The following is a 20,266-nucleotide window of genomic DNA, read 5'->3' as shown; positions in this document are numbered from 1 at the left end:
GTGTATGTACACACATGCGTATATATTAACTTATGATACTGAGAAAAGAATCTTGGAAGTTAATTCAGTCATGACACGAGCGAAACCCTGTGAATATCCAAGTAGGCAAATTCACTGGAGCTGAATGCGATATATGTACATAGAAGAAAGAGAGTGCAACTTGGACTGACCACAGAGAAAAAGGAATGTAATAAAGGCTAGAGTATTAATTAAGAGGATATCGAGTAATGTTGTTCTTTATGTGTTTTACATATATTCACAATTTATTCGATATAACAAGGGACGAAATAATAAAGTTAGAAAGAAAGAAAGAAACGCTACGTCGTGGACGTATATGGAAATGTAAGTAAAGAAAGAAAAAAAAAGTGAAGAATCGATATCGAAGTGATACTAGAGTAAAAACGCGGTCGTGAATGCTATTTAAGCTAAATTTAATACATACTTATATGGAGTGTTTCAGACTTGTTCGTTGTCGCATCGCTTTCATTGCTGTCTCTTATTTAATGTCACTGTACCCATTGCCGGTGCTTTGAACTGCGTATTTATCATAATTTTGGTATTCATTTTGTACGTACCAACCAAATCTTGAGTACAAGCTGAGCTTCCTATGTTTCTAAATAGGAACACGTTACTCGAGTATTCAAGCATCAGGAGAAGAGAGATCCTACGTTACTTTTCTCCAACAGAGGATGCACGAGTTTAATCATTCGCATCTCGTTTACGGAATTTGTTGTGGATTTTACGGATCCGATACACTATCGTTTTAATCGATTGGGATCGAAGTTACACATCAAAAAGTATTCCGGAACGATTTGTTACAGAAGGTGTGTTTGATATGTAATCGAGTCCCGTTTATCGTTGTTGAAAATATACTTATTTCGGTGTTCTCTTACCGATGGAGAAAACTCTAAAACATTCTGTGTAAGATCAGTGCCGAGGTCGCAAATAGAAATTTTACAGCCGTCACATCGATGTAATGTTAATTACATGATAAAAGCATTGCACACATTGTACAATACCACGTGTTAATAATCTAATGCGTTTTAATTATATATATATATATATATATATATATATATATATATATATATATATATATATATATATATATATATATGTATGTATATATATGTATATATATGTATGTATATGTATATGTATATGTATATGTATATGTATATGTATATGCATATGTATATGTATATGTATATGTATATGTATATGTATAACGACAGAGCGAGACGCCTTTTCTCTGATAAAGAAATAAATAAATAAACAAACATATATATATATATATATATATATATATATATATATATATATATATATTTATTTATGTGGTGTGTATATATATATACATGTACACACACACACGCGCGCGCATATGTATACATATATATATACACAAAAAAAGACACCTTTTTATATGAGAAGCTATTCGTAAAACGTGTGAATTAAGAGCAAGTATAAGGAAAAAAATGGACTGTTCTGTGTGTAGTATGGTAATAGTTGAATGAAGGAACAAGTGGAAAACGAATATTTTGCATTTTATTCCAGTAAAGTATGAACGATTGGTCAGACGAGCTATACGAGAATTAAATGTGGGATTTGTGGTGAAAGACGAACAATACGAATTTTCTCTGAAACCTTGAAGCCATCGTTTTTAATATTCAAAGTATTTTGGAGTCTCATCTTTCAAAAAATTCACTTTAAGCCCAACGAAGTAAATTAATAGTACAATTGATTTTACAATATGCTGGTTATTATATTGTACATCGTTTTGTATTTGGAAACAACCAAAGTCTACGGTGACACGTTTCATTTACTTCAATTTAATTTATCATAATACGGGAGAAAAAGGAATTCGTAGAAGTTTAAGTAAAATGGCTGCTCGTATTCTACCACGAATTCATTTTGTTCTTTATAATCGGACAGCTAAGAGAAGTGAGAATGATAAATGTGCGTTACACGGAATAGAAGTGTGTTGTAGAAGTGCGGAGAATATTTAATTAAATAAAACCTAAACTTAGAAGAATTGGTTAACGAACGGAGTTGTAACTTACCTCAATGTTTAATCGCAAGGAAAGGCGTTCCTTTGTATGGATGTAATTGTCATCAGTTTTAGTTCTATTGTCATTGTGATTTATACAACTTATGCTATTAGATAATTATATGTAAAAAAGATTTTTCAACGTATTGACGCTTATTTTCTCTAAAGTATTTTCAATGTTATGTTACACAATTTATGTTGCCGTCGTATTCTCTTCGCATTGACATAGAAGAAACACAATTGGATACAATTATGTGTGCAGAATAGAAAACTGAAAACTTGCGAAGCGTCAGTGGTGTACTCAAACATTAGGGGCAATTGTTCTCGTTTTTTTATTCATATGGATCGCATTCTCCTCATAGTTACACGAGTAGTTGTTACACAGAACAATTTTACTTTACGTTTCGATTTAATTTTAGCAACATTCAATTCCGATATACGTACCGTACACGTATAAAACGCATTGAACGTCTGAGAGAAAATAGTGCAAGTGACCTTAAAATCTTTATATGATTTCATCGGTACTCACAAGCGGAACAGATTGCTACGCTACGAATGTGCAATCGTAACGCTAAGTTTTTCAACATTTTACTTAAAAAGTGTTCTCTATTGACGACCGAGATCGCTTGGAACGATATAAAACGAAAAACAGCTTGTATTTTTCGATTCGCACACATCTTAAATCATCGTTGTTTTATCAATCGTTCAGCTCGTTATTTTAACCATTACAGTGTTTAACGCTTTTATTCAATTCACTATGAGCTTTTCCTTGCACGTCTAATTCTATGCAATGTTTGCAAAAATAAAAACATATGATGTCACTCTGTTGATGTTCCAAATATCTATTATTACCATTTTCTCGTCGAAGCATCGTCTCGGGTTTTACGTCTTACACGTGAGACCAGTTTCGTAAAATTACTGATTCAAATGTCAGAGGATTATTATTAGTTCGTTTGCTTGCGCACAACCTCGGCTTGGAGGCGAGCCGCGAGTGCTTTGCGTACTTGGAGTATGGACGGTTCCAGAGGTTCCGGTAATTTTAGTTCACGTTCTCCCTTTATGGTCGCTTCGGCGACCGTTCTGGCTGAACTCGGTCGTGTCGAATTCATCTCTAACCGTTGACTTCTCGCCTCCTTCTTCAGAGCCACTAACTTGTCCCGTCTGGCCTTTAAATAAGCTTGCCTCTTCTTTACGTCCTCCTCCGACACCTGAAACGTGTTTCAACAAAGTTCACAAATCAAAATTGATTTTCGTTACGTTTAAATAATTCTCTACGTATCGGTTAAATTTAAATACACTTTGTTCGTTCGATTTCGAATCCTCGGACGCAGCCGGACCAAGCGGAATTGTTCTTGCGATTTTCGAAGCGTTCTCCTCCGTTTCCTCCTGTTCCTCTTCGTCCTCTTCGTCAGCCGGCGTCGACGACGATTCCGTTTCTGGTGTTTTTTCCTCCTGTGACGCCATCAGAGCTTCTTCCAATAACGCTCTTTCGTTGTTGTATTTGGCCGACAAGCGTTCGTGCTCCTTGATGAGCGATGTTTCCGATGACACGTCCGGTTCTTCTTCCGGGTCATCGTCTAAAGCGTGTTTCCTATATACAGTATACTTTAATTTTTATTTAATTTTCTATCAGCGGTAAACGCTATCGATATAAGTTTTATCTCGATGTTAACGGGTCGCAAGAATTTTTGTTCATGGATCGTCGTTCCCGTACAGCGTGTCTAACTCGATGCCCATATGGGTGGTCTCCGTACCGTAACAGATAGCTTTCCACGGGCTGATAAACCACGCCTCCGTGAACGAAGATATCGTGGTGGGGTGTTCCGTAATAGTGAGAGTATATAACGGGCCAATTGGACATGCCTTTTTTACATTCTCCGTATTTTGAATACAACTGTTTATAAAGGGTCGTGGCTCCTGTTTCTTGTAAAGTGCAGTCATGCGTCACGGGTGCATCGTTTTTGAAAAGACCGAGCGAGAGGGTTGAACGAGTGACCGACGAAATGAAAATTAAAATACAAACCACGTAAAAGTAGTAAGGCCGGTGCACGAAGGGAGAAAACTTTTTAAAAAGGACTAGATCGTAGCGAAGATGGATCTTGTTTCGTGTGATTGTTTCCTTCGACGTTTCTTTCTGTCCTCGACGAAACAGGACTCACGACCACGTCTCGATTTTCGTACACCGTAACGTTAAGCATTCAGCGGTCACGCGATTCTTGCTGCGAGCCAAGGTTTTGATACTGTAACATTGTTTGATTTTTCAACGAGAAGACCACCCGTAAGCTTACTGAATTATTTCTTCCATGACCAATGTGTCATCGTGCAATCCGTCCGTTTCGTACATCAAGGATGCGGGCGTCAGACCATACTTCTGCTCGATCATGTTCAAAGCCTGCAACTGCAGTTCCAGGTTCTTCTGTATCATCATCCTCTTGAATATTTCGTACTCGTTCGCTGCCCATATTTGCTCGAACAGATTCTCAAGAACATAAAACCAAATGTCACCGAATCGTGCTAAGTTTCCTTTATTTATTTATAGTTCAACATTCAGCTACTCAATCCGCGTACCGCGTCACACGTTACACGCTTTACTTTACCCGAGATCTTGTTCCCAAAACGGACCAATTGAAAGATAACAGAGCGTTTATGGTTATTTAAACAATAGTGAATACGTATGTAATGAAAATTTCCGCACTCGGAGGAGATTTTCGGCACCAAAACGATACAATCGAGGGGTTGATATCTTCGCGTGACTTTTTCGACGAGTAAACAATAATGCAAGAAATTATGTAGACGCTTTTCAGGAAATAAAAATGTAAACGTGGGTGAGATAATTTCCTTTCGTCCCAATCTGTTTATCGTTATGAAAACAAGAATTAATAGCCTACGAGCTCGGAAACATCGTATGTTCGTATCGGTGGTATTTTATCAATTTGTGTAAAACTTACGGATTGGAAATTACAAGGGTCCTCGAGGGACGAGATTCTGTTACGAGAAACAAAGAAATGTTCCTCACCAAACGTTCCATAAAAAAAAGAAAGAATCACCGTGGTTTAATGCACTTTGATTCTTTAACGCGCTCGCACTCTTACCCGGCAAATTTTACACAAATTGACAAACTTACGACACAATCGCGTATAAACTGGCAATTTCCTTTCCCTCGAGACTTTCAACTTACTTGTTGGAACTGTATAGGCATTTTCGTATATTTGTTGACGGTACAAGCATACTCGAATTGCTCCGGAGTGATCCCCATGTCTTCCATAAAACAACCGAGCAATAAATCCACCAAATTTTTGTACTCTTGATATATCTTCTGGTACTGGTCGTTTTCTTCGACGTCCGCTTCGAATACTGTGAAAGATTATAAAAAAAAAAAGAAAAGAAACAAAATATGCATCGGAATAACTTCGAGGAAAGTTCGAAGATACTAGCTGAGTTTCGACGAAAGGATCGATGATAATGGCAATTCGAAGATGAACCGTATTCGATGAGAAATGTAGCGTAAAAAAAATTAAAAAAAAAAAAGTAATGAACGACGATGTGAAACTGTTCGTCGACACACGGGGATCGTTTTCAAAAAGAAAAGACTTACTGAGCGATTTCTCCTCTATGAAGGTGATCAGAGGCGCGGACCAAATCGGACCCTGAAGAAAACCGATCAGGGAGTCGAAGACCCAGGCGCTATCGTCTTTGTCGTTCATTTTGTGCCGATGCGGGAATTCTGTTGCGCGAACGATCGATCCTTTTCGAATTTGCTGATGACAATGTCCCGACACGCGTATATCGCGTCTCCTTAAAGCGTAGTCATAGTTACGAAGGGCGAAACACTTTGCCCGTAGGCTTGCGCGTACGAATGAAAGCAATGCGGCTCTCGGCTTTCAATTTCACTTTATTGGAACAGAACCTGATTTATATGGGAACGTTCGAACGCTGACGAACGCTTGCTTGAACGTTCCGAGATGAGTACGCCAACAATTACGCGTCCCTGCATCTCTTTTGCGTCTTTATTCGGCGATACATAACACTTTCTTTCGTTTACTATTTAAGACTATCCTCGTTCTGTAAAATAATGCTCTATGTTACCTATTTATAATAAAAAAAAAGAAAAAAAAAAGAAAAAGAAATGTATTGATCGTTGTAAGTTTCATAAAAAAAGAAAAAAAGAAGAAATTGACATTTATCGTGAAGTGTCTTGTTAGAGATAAGAAACGATACATGCACTGGTAAGTTTCTAGAATTCTCGAAGTACTTCGCGACTTCGTATCGCACGGTGTGATTTGTGATGTACGTCGAAGTAACTTTGTGAAGAAGATAAAAGTTTCACGGATCATTTTTTTTTTTTTACCAGAATTATTTTAATCTTGATACAGAGGTATCAAACCTCCTATAAATTTCAATATTATTCTCTAATCGTTCTGTACAGACAGTATATATTTACAGAGGCATTCGATACGTAATTAAAGAGAAAGTTCGGATAAACAACGTGTCCGTGAAACTTTTGTGTTCGAGATACAACCGCTTTAATTCGTAACACGAATTACACCGAGCAATGTATAATTACAGTACAGATTCTCCGGGAATTATAAAAACTTGCAAGAAACTCAGCGGGTACTTTCTCGAACGTCTATCATAGTCGAGGCAAAATCAAGTGACCGCGCAAGGTCATCGTGGACCAATCCCCCCCCCCCCCCCATGAGAGAAGTGGCCTCCGATTAATTTTCATCCGAGTATACGAGGCAACGTGACAACGGAAAGTATCCAAGAAACAACGTTCGCGTTCGATCCAAGATTCTTTTCTCAGTTCCGAGGTGAAGAGTATCAATTTCACGAGACCGCTTTTAAATCATCCTGTATAATATTAAAAAATACATAATTAACTTCAGTTACGTACATAAGATACACATCGAACAAGTTTACAAGTTACATTGGTGTATATACAAGATACAAAAGTGCAGCATAAGCGGGTCTCAACTCGCTCCGATCAGCAAGACGCAAGCTACGCTGCGAATATGTATTTTCTTACAGGCTTCCCTCTCTCTTCAATTCCTCGAGATTTCGTACAAAAATTGATTACAAACTAGAAAACGAATCGATACACGATAGAAGATTCGAAACACTTATTATTATGTACAATACTTCTTGTTCCCCTTGTATCTCTCGTGGTTCGTTGGTCGTCGGGTTCGAGATATACCGTCGTAGGGACAAGATTACGGTGGCCTATGTACAATGTATTCTCGATCGTTGATCGTCCTACAATTGGAAATTGTGTTGGGAGTGATTCAAGGTGTTCGTCGACATCGTGTGAGCCGGATGCGACGGTGCTGGTGTGTAAAGGCTGTGATGCGAATGAGACTTCGCTCTGGAGAGTTCACTGTAGCGGTCCTGTTCCGGAGGAGCAACCAAGAGGACTGGTCTCAGGGACAGGGATTTCCGTGATCCGGCGACGCTCTGCGCTTCGTTCACGTATCCAGGGTTCACTTCACCTGAAAGACAAGAGAGATCATTTTAGCGCGATACATTAGACTGGAAATTATACAGTATTGTGTACCCCTTAAAGTTATACAACCTTCTGTAAACACTGCTACGTCCAGGTACATATATCGAGGTAAACTGTTTTTGGAACATATTCTAGAGGTTCGTCGATAATCGTGGACTGATAGAGGTTTGCGCGAATAGAAATTATCTTTGTATAGGAAATCATTAGTAAAAGAGTAGAAATTACCTCTATACAAACCATTGGTAAATTACTATAAATTACTTCTACATAAGCCATTGGTAAAAGGCTAGGAATTGTCTCTATATAAACCATTGGTAAAATGCTAGAAATTACCTCTATACAAACTATTGGTAAATTGCTAGAGATTACCTCTATATAAGCCATTGGTAAAAAGCTATGAATGACCTCTATACAAACCATTGGTAAAAGGCTAGAAATTACCTTTGTACAGGGAACCATTGGTAAAAGGCTCCGGTTGCAATCTAACGTGTCTGGAGGCCAAAATGAAAGCAAGCGCGGCCAGGGTAGCGGCGTCTAAAGCTGCAATAGCTGCTAACGGTATCGCCCATCTAACGGCGCAGGCTCCTGGATTGTATCTGCCAAAATGAAATAATTTTATCTTTATCGAGAACGTAATGCATCCCGTGGAGACGAATCGTTGACCGCCGATTCGATCACGGTAAAGAAAGATCTTCCCAAGAGGTACGAAAATTGAAACAAAAACGAACGAAGGCCAACATCGTGTCGAGTACCGCGTGGCGAGCTGTTATCGTGGAGATGGACTCTTCGACTCGAGAGTGTGTTTATCACGGATCGAGTTCGTATGAAATTGATACGAATCTGATACCTGGATGCAGCTGCACCGCAAACAGCTCGAATTAGCGGCGAGTCCCAGCCGAGAGGATAAATGCAGACTCCGATGGCCATGGATATCGCTGGAAAGGAAAAAGTACACTGTCAACTGATCGAATAAACTGTTCTAAGCTGAAAATAATAGTTACTTTCAGCAAGTGGACATAATTTCCTCGACCCATCCAACAATTTTCAACGATCCCGATTCATTGAAAAACGTCGCCGTTGAATTTTTCCACTCGTTCGAAACATTCGTCGAGAAGCATTTTCTCTCAAAGGCCGCGTACAAGCCTAGCTATCATCGAACGTGAACGAACGCATATAACACGCCTGGCATTTCAAACTGTCTCTCTTCACGGATGTTGTACAAGAGGTCAGCAGTGAAAGGTACCATGGAGAATGACTGTTGGCTTTTACACCACTTATTATCATCTCGCGAGGAAGGTATTCGCGGTTGTTCCCTCGTTTGTTTTTTTCTGCGACGAAGTTTCAATTCCCACGTGACCGCGTGGCCAGGTCCTCGAGTTATCAAATCGTTATACACCCGACGTTTTTAATCGATTGCGCAACGAGTCGTTAAGATCGGTCGATCGATTGTATTTTTTTTCTTCTTTTTTATACGTCGAACTCTCTGCTCGAAGATAGAACATATCTTCTTCTCTCGTTTGCCCCGAGAGTTCAACCGACAGATCCGGGACCAAACGTGAACCGTACCGGGGCCAGTTCCACGTTCATCGGAACGCTCGAATCCCGGATTTTACTCGAACAGTCATATCAAGCGCGTTCACGGAAGTCGCGGCGATCGCGTAACGGATAGACGGTGTATATTCGTTTCTGATTAAACCAGTGGCATATATTATATGCGTTTCGTTTCTGGGTGAAACGTTTTCCTCGTCGCGGGAGCTGATTCACATTTCAACCGGCAACTTTCACTGTCGACGGTACAAACGAGCCACGATCGCCGGTAATGCCGCCAATCAACAACGATGGTCTACCAACTTTCATCTCTAACCGATGATCGTCGTTGTTACGTAAAAGCGATCGGCCGTTAAGATTCGTTTTTTTTTCCTCTTTTCTTTGCTCTCCCTTTAATACCGTTAACGCGTACCCATTTCTAGCGGTCATCGACGAGCGATTAGGATCGTTAGAAGAATCGAAGAGTAACGACTCCTCCATCGATGTCGCTCCTCTCGAACGCGTTATTTCTCGCCTCGATAAGGGACGACTCGAGAACGATATTCACGTCCACGTGGTAAATTCATCGCGTGTATAACAATGTCGTGTGTACGAGATTCCACGTCTTGGAAGACCTCCGAAGAAGTTCTTCGAGTATCGAAAATCGAAGCGCGTCGCCCATTCGCGTTTCCTCTCGCGTCCAAGATAAGAGTTAAATTATGCGAGACTGTTCCGTCCTCACGCGACCTTGCCACTTTTTGCCCCACGTTCAAGGCGTTCAATTTTTATCGTCCAGTAGATGAAGTGACCGACATCATCGATATCGAGCCGCTTGAACGTTGCGAACCGTCGCGTAACAGGGCAAATCAAGCACGTCGGTGTTCCTCAAGTGGGTCAACAGTACCGGACAAGTATTTTATAGACATAGCCGAGTTTGGTCGGCCGCGACAGTTGTACCGTTCGTTCGTCGTTGAACGGTGTCGTTGCCAATTAACTTGCGGCTATTGTAACAATAGCGAAGGAACCCGGTATTGTAACAATAGCAACGAACAACCATTATTCGGTTTTCTCTACTCTCCGATGAATTTCACCAGCGAGGAGAAAACCTAGAGAGAGAGAGAGAGTACGGGCGGCGATTTGCTACGAATTTTAAGTAACGCGGAAACGTTGGACACGTTGCTCGTTCTTGTAGCATTCGTGACCGACGCTGTTAATCGCGAAGGCGTTGGCCAACCGGTAAACCGGCTGTCTCGCGCGTTCATAACGGTCTATTTTACATGTCCCCCTAAACGATTTCCTATATCGTCCGCGGGTTTCACAAAATGGGGAGTTTTCTTGCGCATCGCGCGGTAACGACGCGCCTCGGGCAAACCGGTAATCAACTGTTCGCAAACGGGACGAACGGACGATGATTCGATCATCGACGTTCGTGTCGTGTTGCGTTACACGCACATTTTGTAAGCGCGGTCTCCGTGGGCCGGAAACCGCTTTCTACTCGTGGAAAAGAGAGAAAAAAAAAAAAGAATCTCCGCAAGAAACGATTTAAATCCCTGTAGAGGTGCCCCAAGTAGGGGACGAAATGACCCTATTCGTCCGAAGCTCTCTATCGATTGGTTACTCCAGTCGTTCACATGAAATCTCGTTCGTTCTATGCTTTAGACCGTTCGTGATGATCAGTGTCTCTCGTTGTGGTTGTTAATTGTTAGTCGCTGGATTTGGGTGTTCGCACGTCGGTTGGACGTTGCTGGTATTACATCCACGTAACAACGTTGAACGCCACGGTGGTACCTGGTGACCGGCGCTTGAAAGTTACAACGATTTTATAAAAAGGTTACAAGGCACGCAGTGTAATACTTGTAAACTTTTAAACAGTATCAGTCTCGTCAGTGATACTGTAAAATAACAAGTACGTTTCGAGTTTGGAGTATTGAGAGAATAGTTCAACTATTTACAACACGGTTCGAGCATCAGGGATCATCCTTAAGTATAGAAAACTGGTTCCGGTTGATCCAGTCCGATCAACTCTTCGAGGCACGGTTTCTAAACGTGCGAAACGATACAAAATAACTGAAACTGGAAAAAAAAATAGATTAATTAGATATTTAATTACGAGATGGAACATTAACGCGCAACTTGTGGGGAATTATTTTAATTTTTCACGGTTGGACAACATTTCGTCGTGAATATCAGAGTATTAAAAAAATGGGACATTTCTTAGCCCCGCTGTGCCCCAAAGAGTTAAACCCGTAGGTCGAATCGGTTTGATCAACGACGCTGGATTAGGATCGACCGAGTCCGCGCTAGGTGTAATTAGACCTGGCTACTGGCAAGGCGAGTCGCTCTGTCCAATTAAGGATACTCTGGACCGGGTCTGACAGAGTCGATTTGTCGTGAAATCGCAAACCGAGAGACGAGACTAGCAGCCCACCGGTTAGGGGCGTCGACGGATGTTGCCCCCGCGTTGTATTTAATTGCGTTCGAATCAGCGAACAATAAACTCTGTCGCAACAGGAGCACGCTAAGCGAAACGATTGCATCATTTCCTGACCCGTTGGCCCCGGTGCATCGCTGTAATTTTCAGCCGCACCGCGTTGATAAGGTATTACGCGAAGATTACAGCAATAGCCCGCGAGAGCGTCCGGCCGTGTTATACTTTCTAAATCGATGTTCAACGTCACGGTAAATTATTTTTTTTCTCGGTGTGATATTTTCGAACGTTCGCTGTAACGTTACGCGAGCACTGGTCACCGTTACCACGGTTCAACGTGTTCGATATTTAGCGTTTCATTTACCTGACACCACTTGCATCCAGGCGCAAAGGTAAAACACGGTCGTGCTCTGACAGAAGAAGAAGAGAAGCATGGCGCAGATTGTCAATAGAGCGATTATCACCGCGACGCCGACCAGAATCGTGCTCGCCCTGAAAGGAACGTTGACGATCGTCGATAGGTCGTCCAGTCTGCCGATACATTCTTCTCCCAACTCACCTGGTAGAAATAAGTTTTGTTAACGAACCGCCCGAAACGCGTGTTCTTTGGGTTTCGTCTCGAAATATACGAGCATCGAAATATTAGTCGACGTGTCAGAGAAGTAAAAAAAAAAGAAGAGAAAAGAAAGAAAACGACAAAAATTTCTTTTCCCTAAATTTCGAAAACGATTTTCTTTACCATTCCCGCCGTAACTGCACCTGGTCCACAGGCCGAATCTTCCGGGATTCTCGTGTTCCAGGTCCCCGAGCCATTCCGGCGTGACAAAAGCCACAACTCCGATTATGGCGTAGCATATGGTGAAGATACCCCACAGGACACCGATCGCCTTCGAATTACGTATGTAATTCGTCGCGTACATGTGAGAGGACTCCACGTACTCTATCTTCGATCCCATTTTCCTAAATGGACGATATTATTCGATCGATAACAATGTCGAAAATTTTCATGCAAATACGACCCGATCGGATTGTTTTCGGAATACATGGTACGATTATCGATCGAGTCGTAATTTTATTCAAATTTCTACAAGTGTTTACGAAAATATTCATACGATGATAAATAAATACAATGATAAATTATTTGAGTTTCGTTCTTCGTCGCGACGATGCATGTATGCCCAAGTGATTATGAAAACGGACCGAGTAAAATAATCTCAAAATATCGAACGTATCGCTCCGTTTACGTCGATTTAAGTTATCACAACACGCAGAGCAAGAGAAAAATATTGATCTACAATACGTACATGTTTGTTTTTCCTCGACACGATGGAATATTTTACAACCAATGATAGAAAAAAATATTCTCCGATAAAGAGATGGAAAAATTATTTGTACCGTATAATGTTCCCCCTTCGTATCGAACAATTTCTCATGAGATCACCGCCGTATCGAGATAGGAACCCTGTAATTTCAAACGCGCCAAGAACTCATTCACGAAGGAAAGAGGAACCTCCTTGTTACCGGAAATTCACAGAATGCATCGCGAAGAAACGAATATAATCGCGAGATCGTACGGAGCTTCGTAGTACGGTGACACTAGAGCGAACAAAGAACAGCTTTCGCTTCGTAACTAGTCGCGATAAAAATCTTCTCTTTTTCCGCGCATTTAAGTTCGTGAACGAAGTTGATTCCAGATTCGGTGATCGCTCGAGATTTGTCGTTGCGTGAAAATTAGGAAGTACGCGCTCGCTTTCTTTGCAAAGATCAGTGATCATCGACGATTCTCCTCCTTACCGATCCTGCGATGCGCGATTCTCACGTTAAATCGATGCTAACGTCGACTGTGACATTTACAACGTCGATAGGTTCGATAGGTGGGCGGGACCTTTTCTTTCGTTGGTCGATGCACCACCGATCCATCGATAAAGATACAACGAAACACAGCGTGCAAGTTCTCGCGTGTCGAGGACGAAGATTGACGTAATCCAAATGTTACACACGAAAAAGCTTCGTTGTGCGAAATCCTTCTTTGCGTTTCGTAACGGCCGCGACGGAGAATCCGCTGATCAACGTAAACAGTCGACGGGACGCGGGATTTTAGGTCACGACAGATTCCAAAATCGAGGCCAGTTCGTTTTCTAATCTTAATCGACAACGAAGAAGAACGAGAAGTGTTCCGGAACGATTTCTGTACAATTCTGGACGAATAATTGAACACGCTCAAAACCTTTGGTTATCGCGAGGTAAGAAAAAGGTTATATATTTCGAGAAATTTTCTTCTCGAAGGCTACATCTTAGGGTAAGACTCACGTCGGCACGTACCTTTACTTCTCCTTCTTCTTCCACCGAAACTTTCCTTCTCAAGACACCGACGGAACCATCCGCGCCAATGTACCGATCGGCCCGAGTTCACAACACAATGGGTTCGAACCCGCTCACCGAGAAATGTTGGCTCGGTTTTTGAGCGCGCAAAACGTACTTGTTTCGTCCGAGGAAACTCGTCGAGTTCCGATTGGGAACCCAAAAAAACGAACTCGTTGCAGAGCACAGACAATCAGGGACCACGAAACGACTGGGAAGCAGCTTGCGAGATACACCGATTAGTCCGTTGCATCGGCTTGCATAGCGGCTCGTGGGTGCGAGACGGCGCGGCTGATCACCTCGAGCGAATGGAAAACACGTCTTAAAGAGGACAGGCTGCGATCGAGCTCTGCGCGGCTCAAGATGGCTGTTCAGGTGAGCCGAGATTGTCAAGTAAGTGGAAGGGACGAATGGAGGGGAAAGAAAGAGACAGGGACTGTGAATGGGGCCTCTTACGGGCCCAGGGGCTCGAGAGAAAGGCGATCTCGCGGGAAAGACGCGGGAGTAGGGATGTCGACTCGTACACCATGTATCGCTTTGTCGGTCTTTCTTCAGGCTATCTCACCAGAATTATAAGCATACTGTTGGAAATAGTCGGGAGAATTTATATCTGGAGGATACAAAAGAAAATATTGTAGGATTTGTTTACTAAATATTTATTTCGCAAATAATTTTTAAAAGTTCGATAACCTGACCCCCCCCCCCCTCCGATTTATTTCGAGCACACGTGAATTTTATTTCTTTCGTGGATCTGTCTTAGGATGAACAAACACAATTGGAACAAATTCATTTGGCCACTCAAGGCCATTGAGATCTTATTCCCATCACATCGTTCGACTAATCAATCGTGAACTACCTCTGGTTTCTTTGCTTCGCAGTACACTTCTTATGTATCGAGGATGAAGAACAAAATATTTTTTTTTGTTATTGTAAGATGTTTAATGATTTAGCTCGTATAATACGAGTACTTTTTAATAAGCTCCAGCATCTCCGAGTTTATTTGATACATGTTTTCATATTTGTTGTTTTGTTTAAATTATTCTAAAATCGGTAATGTATTAATTCTGATTTTGTTGTAAGGCGACTTCGTTCCTTGGGCGTTACAGCATTCTGCACATTTTCGGGATGACGCGATAACAATACCGACTGTATGCTTAAATTTTGTCGTTATCTCTTCAGTTTATGGGCCTTGGTAAATCAACAATAATAATTGTATTATTAATATTTGAATAATATAACAAACTTAATCTATTTATTTTGTTATCAATTTAATTCTTTCACCATTAATATCTTTATTTTTTCCTGGATATAGATTTTATTACATTTTAAATGTTAAATCAACATTAAAAGGATTGTGATTGGCAGATATATTTAGTTTTTTTACAGATGTTGTTTTAAAATTTTGTGCACAGGGTTTATAATTTTTACATTAAGATGTTAACACACGTTCCTTAAGAATAGCACAAGTTTACATTCAAGTAAAAGTATACAACTTTCCTTGCTCCAATTTCTAGAAATTTGAAAGTTAAACTTGTTCAGAAAATTACGATCACTTACAATTTCAATTTGAACATATTTTCAATAGAGGCATTTATAATCTAGATAGTATAGAATTATTTTTTCAAAAATGTTTTAAGGAAAAACATGTTTATGTTTGATTCATATTCATATTTAAACGGGGAATGTGTAAATCGTATAATACAAAAATTCCCTATAAAATATATTCTATGTCAAGTAGTTTTCAAAAACAGTATTTTTAACATTAATGCGGTTTAAAAATGGCAAATAGAACTGTAAAAGACGCGAAATCTATTCGAGGAACAAATCCTCAATATTTAGTAGAGAAAATAATAAGATCTCGAGTGTATGATTCTAAATATTGGAAGGAAGAATGTTTTGCTTTAACTGCGGAGCTTTTAGTCGACAAAGCTATGGAATTGAGGTTAGTAAATACTTATCGTTCAATTTATATCTTTTGCTAAGTAAGATATTTTTCCATATATTGTTTAAATATATTTATTTCTTACGCGTGTTTAGTTATGAACTTCTGATACACACGCACGCATAATTTTTTAATTTTTGTATTAAAACATAACCTATTACAAACATAAACAAACGTATATTTAACTGTCTCATAGAAAATGAGTTGTATTTTAGGTTTATAGGTGGTGTGTATGGTGGAAATGTGAAACCAACACCATTTCTTTGTCTTATACTAAAAATGCTTCAAATACAACCTGAGAAGGATATCATAGTAGAATTTATAAAAAATGAGGAATTTAAATACGTTCGTGCATTAGGAGCATTATATATGAGATTAACAGGATCGTCTTTAGATTGTTATAAATATTTGGAACCATTATTTAATGACAATAGGAAACTGAGAAAGCAAAGTAAACAAGGTAAATTTGAGTTGATTCACATGGATGAGTTTATAGATGAACTCTTAAGAGAAGAAAGATCGTGTGATGTTATTCTACCAAGGATACAAAAAAGGCATGTCCTTGAAGAAAACAACGAGTTAGGTGAGTGTTTTTCTCTTACATGAATATAAGTAAATGAGAAAAAAATATTTAAGTACTAATGTATCTATAACAGAGGCAAAGATATCAGCATTAGAGGATGACATGGATGAAGGAATAGAAACATCGGAAGATGAAGATATACCCCCTGTTAAGGAAGACACTCGTAAGAGAACAGATGACCATGACAGAGACAGGGATCGTCACAGAGACAGAGACAAAAGGCATTCACGTTCTGACAAAAAATCTGACAGGGAAAAACAGAGATCAAGGAGTAGAGACAGGGATAGAGACAGACGAGAACGTAAACGGAGTAAATCACCGAAAAGTCATTCGTCATCGCATAAGGAAAAAGACAGAGATAAGGATCGTCACAGAAGAGATGATAGAGATAGAGATAGGGATAGGGATCGGGATCGAAGGCGAGAACGTGATAGAACTAGACATTGAATCGAAAACTCAAAATTAAAAATTTTTAAAAACTTTTTGTACAAGATGTAATAATAGAAATTTACGGTTATCGATTGAATAAGAAGTTTAAGATGATACAAGTCTTGAATTTTTTATAGCGTTTACTACACTTCAGTCACAATTAACAGAAGTGTGCAACATTTACAGAGAATAGTTTTATATTAAAATTATAAGTATACATTGATACAAACGCTACATAGTAGCTTATAGTACCCGTAAATTGATGTGTTCCAAGTAACAATATTTGTTTTCTATAACATGCTATTCATTCACACTGGAATTGTTTTTTCGACTTAACAAGATTACGATACGGTGACCGTTACTTTTAGGATTATTTACAAAAATAGTAGAGAATATTTATCATTGCAATTGTTAACAAATAAATGTTTCGACGATATATTTTTTAAGCGATATAGAAAGATGCCTCGGAGTATTCCCTTCTCAACAATACAATGACAAATTTTCTCAAGCACCATGTAATTAAGTAAGTTGAGAATGTCGTAGCGTGTCTATAACTGTAATCCATGTGATTACATGCGTAACGTCTTTAAATATATACATTTTCACATATGAAACTTATTTCACAGTACTTTTCATAGTTAAAAATAATGAGCAAAAGTATAGTATCAATGCATAAGAAAAAACATGAATGCACCCACTGTTGATGCAGTTTTTCTTTGCTATTAACAAATTATTATTATTCATAAAATCCATATAAACTGTTGTCAAACAATGCACTGCATGTTTTTAAATAATATTCGTTTGATGAATAACTCTTTAAAATATTACTGATTACATCGGCTTTTAAAATGTTGGCGAATTTAAAATAAATAATCTTTCTTCTTCTTTTTTAATCCATTTTAACAATTTATTCACTGCCTCAATGGCATCAGGCTTTGTTACAAGTGGCTCAAATGTAGCATACAGTTCAAAACCTACTGTTACCTAAAAAATGTATTTAAGTGAATTTAATAATACTTATTTTAGTATCTTTTAATATGTATATTGTAACTTACCCATGCTAACATGGTCTCCTTATCTAATTGCTGAAATATAAGTTTTAGTGGTAGATTCGGAGCATGTAGCCTATGATGTAAACACTGATAAAGTCCCAGTAATCTGTGGATAACAAATAGGCATATTCGGGAATTGTTTATCATTATACTACTTTTCATATGTTTTTAATAACAGAATTTTTAAGGGATTTTAATGTACCAACCGTTCTTTTTCTTTGTCCGTTGTATATGGAGGTTGAAGTTCAGGACTCCAAAACTGTGCTGTACTTCTACATTTGTACAAGACATGGCGCATTTTCGGCAATCCAATGTCAGCAGTCGTAATTGGCGAGTTATACATAGATTCATTTATTGCTTCGAAACAATTTGTTCGTCTCAATTTTTCTACGATTTTCTAAACACAAAAATGCTTAGTATTTTCATTATTAACGTTTGTTAATACTTTACAAAGTTTTATATTAAATAACCCACTTGTCTTGCTTCAGAAAGTAAAAAAAATACATTTCTGTCGACCGTTAGCAACAGTAAGCATGCTTGACAATCCATAGCTAAATATGATACATGTCCATGCATATAACCATTGGCATCAAATTTTGGTAAACATATTGGTGTCCAGCTCTCAGCTGTTTTAAGTGATTCTGAACTGTCAACCAAATTTTGTATTATGTGCAAATCTGCAGGATGTAAAAAAAATTTGTTCATTCTGACTAATGTTACTAACTGATTATTAGCTAGAAGAATTGCAAACACTAGATTCTGAAAAATATCAAATACATCTTATTAATATAATTTCAGAAATGTGCAATAATTGCTGCAATAATAAACATTGTAAGGTTTTAGTATATTTTAGAAATGTAGTACCTTAATTTTACAGCATGTCTGAATGATAGTTTGAGTTATAGAACTTCTCATTGAAGGAAATAATGGTAAGCATTTGATAGCTCCTAGAAAGAATGCCGGTTCTCTATCCATAAAATTTAATAGGTGATCTATCAATCTTTCACTACCACTTAACAATCTTCGTAAATCAAAATTCCTACGTCGATCATATACTCCAATTAACTGTGATTGTGTTAACACAGAAACTATTTGATTATATACATACCTATAATAAAACAAGATTATACTTGAATACAACTAAATAAACTCATTTATTTCATTAGAGTATACATACGTTAACTGCAATGTAAGTTGAGGTACACTTTCGAGCGTTTTAGAAACTGCAACTAAGATTAATGGACCTTTGACAACAAATACAAAATTAGTATCTCCTGCATGTACAGATCTAATCATATCACTGCCAGCTTGGACAAACGAAACTAGAGCCTGCATGACACCCATAACCGTGACTAATTTATCTTCTGAACTGTATCTAGAATATATGGGTTTTCCTGCTTGGCTCAGTATAAATATATGTTTTCTTTGTGCCAGCCATTTCTTACAACGTAACGGATCAGAATCTAAACTACTTTGACCTAATTGATGTGTGGCATCCTCCTGAAATATACAAGCTCTGTTAAATGAAATAAAAGAGACTCATTTAGCAAATTGAAATACATAAATAAATTAAAATGAGTAATAATATTTGTTCTGTAGATTTTTACAAGAATCAGTTTCCTCCTGTAAGGAGTTTCGTGAACAATCGTCGCCATTTTAATTTAATACAATTGTTGTCCAAATTAAATATATCCAGAGTATCCTTTGAGGAAGAGGTTATGAAACATACTATTTCAGAATCATAGACAGGAGCTGTTTTCTGAAGATCCCGTGGACTAGTTTTGGTGGATGTTGCGGGAATGTCTTGCACGTCTTCTTGAATCTCTGAGATGGTACTCGTTGTGCTTTCTTTCATGTGTCTATCGTCGATGCTGCTACTCATTTCTTGCTCGTACTCCTCGAAACTATCAGTTGTAACAAGCATTGTTTCTGCGGAGGCACCTGGCTCAATACCGGGTTCAACGATACCATCGTCTATAGTAGAAGCCTCTTTCGTCGCCATTTTTATAAATAAAACACTTTCAATCTACCACTAATTTAAAATTTCCTCTTCCAAATGACATTTAATGGCAGGCCATGACGGATTGGTCGCCATTGTTGCGATCCGGCTTATCGAAACAGAACAGTAAATCGGCGAGCAGTGTAACTATGGTAAACATATCGAAAAAAATCACTAGAATTAACTGATTCGTTGTGCTTTGGGCTGGTCATTGGCCTCTGTGTTAGAGATTGGATCGTCGCCTGTGATGTGCTGACTCATTTCACCAAAAATGCATGGAAAAAAATATAATATAGTGGAAGTGCTGACAATTCTGATTTCATAGTACTCGTCGTGTTTAGTTTGCACTTACCAAAATTTCCTCTCAAAACGCAAACATTCATATTTACTAAATA

At 38.8% G+C, this 20,266-nt stretch overlaps 4 protein-coding genes across 7 annotated transcripts; 1 reads left to right on the top strand and 3 right to left on the bottom strand.

Moving 5' to 3' along the window:
* Positions 1-1,385: 1,385 nt before the first annotated feature.
* LOC143145114 (cilia- and flagella-associated protein 36) lies at positions 1,386-6,747 on the bottom strand. The gene is made up of 5 exons (XM_076308138.1): positions 5,646-6,747; positions 5,229-5,404; positions 4,339-4,529; positions 3,347-3,641; positions 1,386-3,258 (listed from the first exon to the last, which is right to left on the bottom strand). Exons 1-5 carry the CDS (start codon positions 5,752-5,754, stop codon positions 2,995-2,997), a joined length of 1,035 nt encoding a protein of 344 aa, XP_076164253.1. The 5' UTR covers positions 5,755-6,747; the 3' UTR covers positions 1,386-2,994.
* A 137-nt stretch (positions 6,748-6,884) lies between these two features.
* Lhfpl (LHFPL tetraspan subfamily member 5 protein) lies at positions 6,885-14,249 on the bottom strand. Of its 4 annotated transcripts, none has more exons than XM_076308142.1 (6): positions 13,985-14,249; positions 12,245-12,465; positions 11,870-12,064; positions 8,398-8,485; positions 7,992-8,146; positions 6,885-7,536 (listed from the first exon to the last, which is right to left on the bottom strand). In XM_076308142.1, exons 2-6 carry the CDS (start codon positions 12,459-12,461, stop codon positions 7,304-7,306), a joined length of 888 nt encoding a protein of 295 aa, XP_076164257.1. In that variant the 5' UTR covers positions 12,462-12,465; positions 13,985-14,249; the 3' UTR covers positions 6,885-7,303. The 4 variants fall into 4 exon arrangements, with proteins under 4 accessions (XP_076164257.1, XP_076164256.1, XP_076164258.1 ...); XM_076308141.1 differs by having other exon boundaries at positions 13,828-14,248; XM_076308143.1 differs by lacking the exon at positions 13,985-14,249 and adding an exon at positions 13,300-13,372.
* A 1,102-nt stretch (positions 14,250-15,351) lies between these two features.
* Positions 15,352-19,717, top strand: Prp38 (pre-mRNA processing factor 38). The gene is made up of 3 exons (XM_076308139.1): positions 15,352-15,808; positions 16,024-16,391; positions 16,465-19,717. The coding sequence occupies exons 1-3, from the start codon at positions 15,645-15,647 to the stop codon at positions 16,836-16,838; spliced, it is 906 nt and encodes a 301-aa protein (XP_076164254.1). The 5' UTR covers positions 15,352-15,644; the 3' UTR covers positions 16,839-19,717.
* Positions 16,937-20,165, bottom strand: Mon1 (vacuolar fusion protein MON1 homolog). Its single transcript, XM_076308137.1, has 7 exons — positions 19,602-20,165; positions 19,050-19,372; positions 18,737-18,980; positions 18,347-18,631; positions 18,079-18,269; positions 17,876-17,978; positions 16,937-17,804 (listed from the first exon to the last, which is right to left on the bottom strand). Exons 1-7 carry the CDS (start codon positions 19,872-19,874, stop codon positions 17,664-17,666), a joined length of 1,560 nt encoding a protein of 519 aa, XP_076164252.1. The 5' UTR covers positions 19,875-20,165; the 3' UTR covers positions 16,937-17,663.
* Positions 20,166-20,266: the final 101 nt, after the last annotated feature.

Source organism: Ptiloglossa arizonensis, chromosome 4 (genome assembly GCF_051014685.1).
Source record: "Ptiloglossa arizonensis isolate GNS036 chromosome 4, iyPtiAriz1_principal, whole genome shotgun sequence".
Lineage (NCBI taxonomy): Eukaryota > Metazoa > Arthropoda > Insecta > Hymenoptera > Colletidae > Ptiloglossa > Ptiloglossa arizonensis.
The sequence above is the reverse complement of the archived record's forward strand: the minus strand, read 5'-3'. Positions and strand labels throughout refer to the sequence as shown.

What these genes read in the sequence shown, in the direction of transcription:
- LOC143145114 (XM_076308138.1), bottom strand. Translation starts at nt 5,754, where the DNA reads ATGAACGACAAAGACGATAGCGCCTGGGTCTTCGACTCCCTGATCGGT. An exon ending in CATAGAGGAGAAATCGCTCA is followed by an intron (nt 5,405 to 5,645) that starts GTAAGTCTTTTC and finishes AATCTTTCACAG; the next exon opens with TATTCGAAGCGGACGTCGAA. An exon ending in GTCATGGAAGAAATAATTCA is followed by an intron (nt 3,642 to 4,338) that starts GTAAGCTTACGG and finishes TACTGTATATAG; the next exon opens with GAAACACGCTTTAGACGATG.
- Lhfpl (XM_076308140.1), bottom strand. An exon ending in CTGGATGCAAGTGGTGTCAG is followed by an intron (nt 8,486 to 11,869) that starts GTAAATGAAACG and finishes TTTCCTTTCCAG; the next exon opens with CGATATCCATGGCCATCGGA. An exon ending in TGCGGTGCAGCTGCATCCAG is followed by an intron (nt 8,147 to 8,397) that starts GTATCAGATTCG and finishes TCATTTTGGCAG; the next exon opens with ATACAATCCAGGAGCCTGCG.
- Prp38 (XM_076308139.1), top strand. Translation starts at nt 15,645, where the DNA reads ATGGCAAATAGAACTGTAAAAGACGCGAAATCTATTCGAGGAACAAAT. An exon ending in GACAAAGCTATGGAATTGAG is followed by an intron (nt 15,809 to 16,023) that starts GTTAGTAAATAC and finishes GTTGTATTTTAG; the next exon opens with GTTTATAGGTGGTGTGTATG. An exon ending in TGAAGAAAACAACGAGTTAG is followed by an intron (nt 16,392 to 16,464) that starts GTGAGTGTTTTT and finishes TATCTATAACAG; the next exon opens with AGGCAAAGATATCAGCATTA.
- Mon1 (XM_076308137.1), bottom strand. Translation starts at nt 19,874, where the DNA reads ATGGCGACGAAAGAGGCTTCTACTATAGACGATGGTATCGTTGAACCC. An exon ending in CTGTCTATGATTCTGAAATA is followed by an intron (nt 19,373 to 19,601) that starts GTATGTTTCATA and finishes TGTATATTTCAG; the next exon opens with GAGGATGCCACACATCAATT. An exon ending in ACGGACAAAGAAAAAGAACG is followed by an intron (nt 17,979 to 18,078) that starts GTTGGTACATTA and finishes TGTTATCCACAG; the next exon opens with ATTACTGGGACTTTATCAGT.